The 6,762-nt window shown below is 37.5% G+C and overlaps 1 protein-coding gene across 2 annotated transcripts in view; it reads right to left on the bottom strand.

Moving 5' to 3' along the window:
• Positions 1–4,580, bottom strand: part of UVRAG (UV radiation resistance associated) — a 303,419-nt gene extending 298,839 nt beyond the window's left edge. The window contains exon 1 of one of the 2 annotated variants that reach the window (XM_021712220.1): positions 4,461–4,580. Coding sequence is in view for 1 of the 2 variants with exons in the window: in XM_008057822.1 (XP_008056013.1) it covers positions 4,461–4,481 (21 nt within the window). In the remaining variant the exon portion in view is untranslated. The remainder of the gene's footprint in view (positions 1–4,460) is intronic. The other variant, XM_008057822.1, reaches the window with a different exon arrangement.
• Positions 4,581–6,762: the final 2,182 nt, after the last annotated feature.

The raw sequence follows: 6,762 nt of genomic DNA, 5'->3' as shown, positions 1-6,762 counted from the left end.
AAAAAAAAAAAAAAAAAAAAAAAAAGAAGAAGAAGAAAAGAAAAGAAACTAAGAAATGACACCCTTAAAAAGCTAGAACAAGTGGTTTAATGAGAAAAGTCAACTGGTCTTTCAACATGGTCATACTACACCAAGAGTGATCATAAAATATTCATGTTAGCTGGGCACGATGGTTCATGCTGTAATCCCAGCTACTCTAGGATGGGAGGCTGAGGTAAGAGTATCATTTGAGCCTAGGCAGTCAAGTCTATACCACTGTACTCCAGTCTGGGTGACAGAGCAAGACCCTGTCTCTAAATAAATTAATTAATTTAATTTAATGAAAAATAATATTCATGTTTGCCATGACAGGCCCAGCCAATAAGATAAGGTGATATTAACTAGGATTACGAAGGAAAGGGCTTCCCAGCATTTCCCATGGTAGTTACAAGTTATAAAGCCCAACAAAACTCATAAATAAGTTTCATTCAATCATGATATTTTGGAGCAAGAGGAAATCTCAGAAATCATCAATCCCTTTATTTGATAAATTAACTAAAGCTTACAAGAGGGACTAAAAGTTCTACCCAAGAAGCTGCTAGTTAGTGACAGATTCAATGCCACTACTAGACTCTGAACTTCCCTGTGGTCTGTCACCAGCTAGTCCCTAATTGTGTTAATAATCATCTCATCAAGGTAACGTCAAGAAACAGTCTATAACTTCTAAATTCAAGATGTAATCTGAGCTAGAAGAAACAAAAATTAAAAAGGCACTCTGCTTTCATCATATCTGCAGATAGGTTTTTTACATCATGACCAACCAGTCTGATGATTACTCTTTTTTTAGAAACTACTATTATGATTAACATTATAATTCTAATAATAATTGCTATTATTTTCTAAATTCCTCAAATGTGGTAAGTATTATGCTAATTACTATTATCAGAGGTAATACTAGAGTAAGGACACAGAAGTTTTAAGATAATCAAGGAATGATTATATAGAAATCCATCAAGTTCATCGTGGTAGCTCACACCTGTAATCTCGGTACTCTGAGAGGCCAAGGTGGGAAGACTGCTTGAGCCCAGAAGTCCAAGGTCAGATAGGCAACATTGCTCGTCTCTACAAAAATACAAAAAATTAGCTGGACATGGTGGCCTGTGCTTGTAGTTCCAGCTACATGGGGGGCTGAGGTGTAAGGATCACCTGAGCCCAGGAAGGCAAGACTGCAGTGAGCCCTGAACGTGCCACTGCACTCCAGCCTGGGTAAGACCCTGACTCAAAAAAGAAAGAAAGAAAGAAAGAAAGAAAAACGGAAAGAAACCCATCAAAAATGTAAAAACTCCTGCATTGTCATGTATTGCTAGTGATATGACCAACAGATAAACAGTAGACTAAATGTATTAAGGTCTACAAAAATGCTTATAGCCTCAGACCAAATAGTCTCCAAACTGGACACAAAGGAAGACTACATTCCCCAGTCCCCTCTCCATTTAAAAAGGACAATGCAACTGATTTATAGCAATAGAATGTGATGAATTGATGGAACATTTCCATTTACAAAGCACCCCCAATATTCTTTCTCTCTCTTGCCATGCCAGATGCCATGTACTGAAGACAGTAGCATTCTAAAATAAAAAGCACCTAGCAACCAGAATCACCACAGACAGGAAAGCTGCCGAGGCAGCAGCTGATAAAGAACACCTGTACTGGGCTTAGTTAAGAAACGTATTTTGTGAAGTCACTAAGATCTGTGGTATTTGTTATCAATTCTCATTCAGATTAATACTGTTTTTAAAATGTGCAATGGTTAGAATGAAAAATGAGAATAACATACAATTACATGAACATAACAGAATTTAAAGTCCTTTTCCTGTCCTTAAAATAATTTTTAACACTATTTACTATGGCAGGGTTTCTATACGTCTTGATTAAATTTTTTTTTTTTAATTGGAGTCTTACTCTGTCGCCCAGACTGGAGTGCAGAGGCACACTACTGGCAACCGCAACCTCGACCTGCTCTGGGCTCCAGCAATCCTTCCGCCTCAGCCTTCCATGTAGTCGGAACTACCACGCCCAGCTAATTTTTGATTTATTGTAGAGACGAGGTCTCGCCAAGTTGCCTGGGCGGGTCTCGAACCCGCAGGCTCAGCCAAACCACTCGCCTCAGCCTCCCGAAGTGCTGGGATTACAGGCTGGGCCACCAAGCCCGGCCTAAATTTTTTAATGAGTAGATACTAGTATTAAAATTTTAAAAGGTACATGAAAAAATGCTCAGCCTCACTAGTCATTAAAGAAATGCAAATAAAACTACACTGAGATACTACCTAACTCCAGTCAGGATGGCCATCACCAATAATTCAAAAAACAACAGATGCTGAAGAGGATGAGAGGAAAAGGGAACACTTCTACATTGTTGGTGGGAGTGTAAACTCATACCAACAGAAAATTAGCAGCTATATACATCCACCCCTGTTGCTAGTTCAATCTAGGCACCAGATCAGGAAAAGAAGCCAAAGCTAAAAGTAGTAACTTATTGGTCACTCCATCCAGCCAGCAATCCAACTGTTAGCTTAAATTCTCACTTCACCAGCACCAACCAGGTCTGCTTCCTAACAAGTTCCCCAACCAGAATGCCTGAATTATTTGGAGTCACAAGTTTGGAAATGCAAAAGCTTCACAAGAACAGTAGAAATCAACAAAAATACAAACCCCGTAGAAAACAGTTTAGTGATTCCTAAAAGACCTGAAAATCGACCACCCATATGACTCACAATCCCCCTACTGGGAATATACCTAGAGGAACTCAAATCACTCTATGAAAAAGATACTTGCACATGCCTATTTATTGCAGCATTATTTACAATGCAAAAACATGGAACCAACCGTGCTGCCCACTGAAAGAGGAATGGATAAAAAAAATGTGGTACATATATGCAATGGAATATTACACAGCCATAAAGGAAAAAATTATGAACTTCGCAGCAACTTGGATGGACTTAGAGTCTACAATACTGAGTGATCTATCACAGAAACAAAGAACTGAGTACCCCAAGTTCTCACTCATAAGTGGACCTTGAACGATTATCATAATACTGTAAGAAAGGGATTGGCAGTAGGTGGAAATAGCCAGGAGTTTGGGGTGGGATTGGCAGTAACAGGAAACTGTCAGGGGAGGGAGAGTACACCTCATCACCAAGGGTACCTGCATAATGAACAGTTGTATACCTAACCCTGACTTGTACCCCACATATCCAAAATAATAAAAATTTTAAAAATTTTTTAAGGTAGAAAATTGCTAACAATTACTGCTTTAAACAATGATAATTAAAACTAAAAAGACAGCCTGTGCAACAAAGTGAGACCCTGTCTCTACAGAATTTTTTTTTTTTTATTAGCCAGGCGTGGTACACGTGCCTGTAGATCCAGCCACTCAGGGGCTAAGGCAGAAGGATCACTTGGGCCCAGAAGTTCAAAGTTATAGTGAGCTATGATAGCACTACTGCACTCCAGCCTGAGTGACAGACCAAGACTCCATCTCTAAAAAAAAAAAAAAAATTAAATTAAAAAGATAAAATGTCACTTGTGTCACTTAAATTTTTCATCTTTGCCATAGGACAAGAATCAAAGAAGACTCAGTACCACTTATTAAAATAATGCCACCTTGTTTTAGCATAACTAGATCTTTAATCACATCCTACCAAGTGTTATCACACTATCTCAGTTGATCCTCATAAAAATCAGTGTTGCCTATTTCCTAAGACATTATTGTCTTCACGTTACAAATGGGAAGAGTTAGGTTCCAAAAACCATAATCGTTGTCCAAAGTCACAAAACTAGTCAATAGCTAGGTTAGAACTAGTATCAGAATTTCCAATCATAATCCAGTGTTCCTGTCATTCTACCATGCTTTCTCTCTTACACCATCCCACCTAAGCCAACGGATTACATCTCAGTGCCTCTCATCTAATATGTATTCCAAAAATGGTTGTGATTTTGATCAAATATCTGGTCTGCTCTTAGAACGTTTACTTATAGAAGAATCCACAGTGCAATATACAAAAATGAATTAGAAGAAATGATGCCATTCTTCTTAAAATGACCCCATATATACAAGGAATTACAGGTGTGAGAAGACCTAAACTAGGCCCCTATTTTACCACAATATTAAAGAAACTGATCACATTTTTTTAAGTAAAATTAGTACAGGATACTTTAAATGCTATCTACTGGAACATCAATAGCTAACATTCATAAAGAAATGAGAAATCTATCAATGTACGGTTCAGTTATCTGAAAGAACTATCCAAAAGCCATGTTTCTTTAATATGCATTCCAACTGCTACAGATATTTTGACAGCATAAAAATATAGCTTTCCAGGAAGCAAATCTAGCAGAAGGCACTCAGAATCACTTGTATTACAAAACAATAAAAATGAGATGTCACAACCAGTGGGGAACAAGCCAAGAGACTCCCTTACCTTTATATATCTTTTCAGCATTACACAAGTGAAGTGTGAAGTAGGTGTCAAGAAGTTGATGACCATTTCTATTAACAATGTTCCGAGCAGCAATGTTCCGAAGATGTCGAAGACGCCTCTAAAAAACAACAAAAAGAAAAGGCATTTAGCTTCTGCCTCCTATAAAATTTTCTGAAAGTTGCAGTTCAAAAATGAAATATAATAAGCTGTCCCAGTTATGTATTTGTTGAGCTAGAAACCCTAACCCAGTCTATTATTTATGCCTCAGCATCCTCTGTCAAATAGGAATCAAACCTGTTCTATCTTATTTACAAGGTCGTTGTGAGCATGAAATGACAACATATATGAAATATTTTTTAAAAGCATAAGTGTTATATGAGTGCTATATACCTGTACAATAGAATTAGTATGCCCTGGAACATAAACCAAGCAGTAATTTGCTTTTTTCCACAGAAGGACTCTGGTAGACATGAAAAGTCCACCTCATACCAACAGAAAATTAGCAGTTATATACATCCACCCCAGTTGCTCATTCAATCTAGGTGCCAGATCAGGAAAAGAAGTCAAAGCTAAAAGTAGTAACTTATTGGTCACTCTATCCAGCCAATAACCCAACAGTTAGCTTATATTAAATTCTCACTTCACCAGCACCAACCAGGTCTCTGCTTCCTAACAAGTTCTCCAACCAGAATGCTTGAATTATTTGGAGTCACAAGTTTGGAAATGCAAAAGCTTCACAAGAAACAGTAGAAATCAACAAAAATACAAGATAAGCTTATGGGATAGTCAAATCATCTTATTTCAAAAACACCATGTTTTAGCCAGACATGTGGTATGCACTTATATTCCTAGCCACTCAGGAAGCTGAGGCAGGAGGATCACTTGAACCCAGGAGTTCAAGTTACAGTGAGCTATGATTGTACCACTGCACTCTAGGATGAGCAACAAAGAGAGACCCTGTCTCTAAATAAATATATATTGTAAAATTTAAAAAGTAAGAGAAATGTTGGTAATGCAAAAGTCTGAACACATCAGATTTATCCCCAAAAGCTAGTTCCCTGTGTCAGATAATTATCTTCAGAGACTTAAAAATAGAAACCAAGTGCCCAGATATACAATATGTTTAAAGCTCTCCTGCAGGGTGAAACCCAGTTCCTCCCCCTGAGGTAAGTCCATCGTCAGTTGCATGCACAGTTGGCCAGAAGAGCCCAGGTCTTTCCCGTGTACATACCACGTAGCAACCCAATCCTTTCTCCCAATCTAGAGATTAAGATTCTTTGACAGAGAACGTTGCAGCCTAACAAATTACTTAATCCTCTAAGTATGAAAAGTCTAAAATGTATTTACAAACTTTTCTAGGGCCTACTCTAAAAGATTAATTTTCCCATAATGTGCCAGTGGTTCCATTTCACACCCTGGGTATGGCAACTATTTTCTCCTGCTATATATTTTTCATTAACCCTTTCAGTCAACATTTTAAGTTGCTGGGAACAACTCATGATCTATACACAATAATCACAACTATTGTGCTGTAAGATCACAATCTTGGCCCTCTGCTCAAAGACCTGAAAATATTTAAAATGAAATATCGAGCAGTCTGATCTCTCCAGACAGCCTTATTTCCTACTGGATCTTCCATATACCCAATTCCTCAATCATATGTGACTGCTTCAACTACCATCATAAAGACCAGGCACTTGCCCAGCTCCATGCTTTTGCTCATGCTACCCCTCAATACCATACCTCTCCCTCCTCTTAAGACGATCCTGTTCATATTTCACAGTTTAGGAAAGAAGATTCCTCCTTCCTGATTGTCCAACTGCAATTAGTTGCTCCTTTATTAGGATAAATAAGAACAACTTTGCTTCTATCTTAACTACAGCATTTATTACAGTTAGTTGTTTATAGTTATTTTCCCGATTAATCTAATAGAAAAAGACTTGACAATAGAGAACATTACCAGCACTTATTGTTGGCATTTATTAAGTGCTTACTATGTGCCATACACTTTGCTAAATACTTCATACAGGTGATAATGTAATTCTCATAACAACCCTATGAGAAAAATAAACTAACTCATCATTATGCATCTCTTTATCCCAACATTTCTAAGTAACCAAATACAAACAAAGAAAGCAGTAAATAAGAAACGAGTAGCTATCTGAAAAGAAAGCAAAGATATAACACCTACATATGTGGGTATGTGTCTACACCTATAGGCTATAGATATGTTTGATCTTTACACACCTTTATTACTACAAAGGATAGAGAAATGATTTATCCTTCAACTCAAGAGAATAAG

This window comes from Carlito syrichta, unplaced genomic scaffold, assembly GCF_000164805.1.
Source record: "Carlito syrichta isolate Samal-C Ts95f unplaced genomic scaffold, Tarsius_syrichta-2.0.1 Scaffold303134, whole genome shotgun sequence".
NCBI classification, from domain to species: Eukaryota; Metazoa; Chordata; class Mammalia; order Primates; family Tarsiidae; genus Carlito; species Carlito syrichta.
This window is presented reverse-complemented; position numbering and strand designations above follow the sequence as displayed.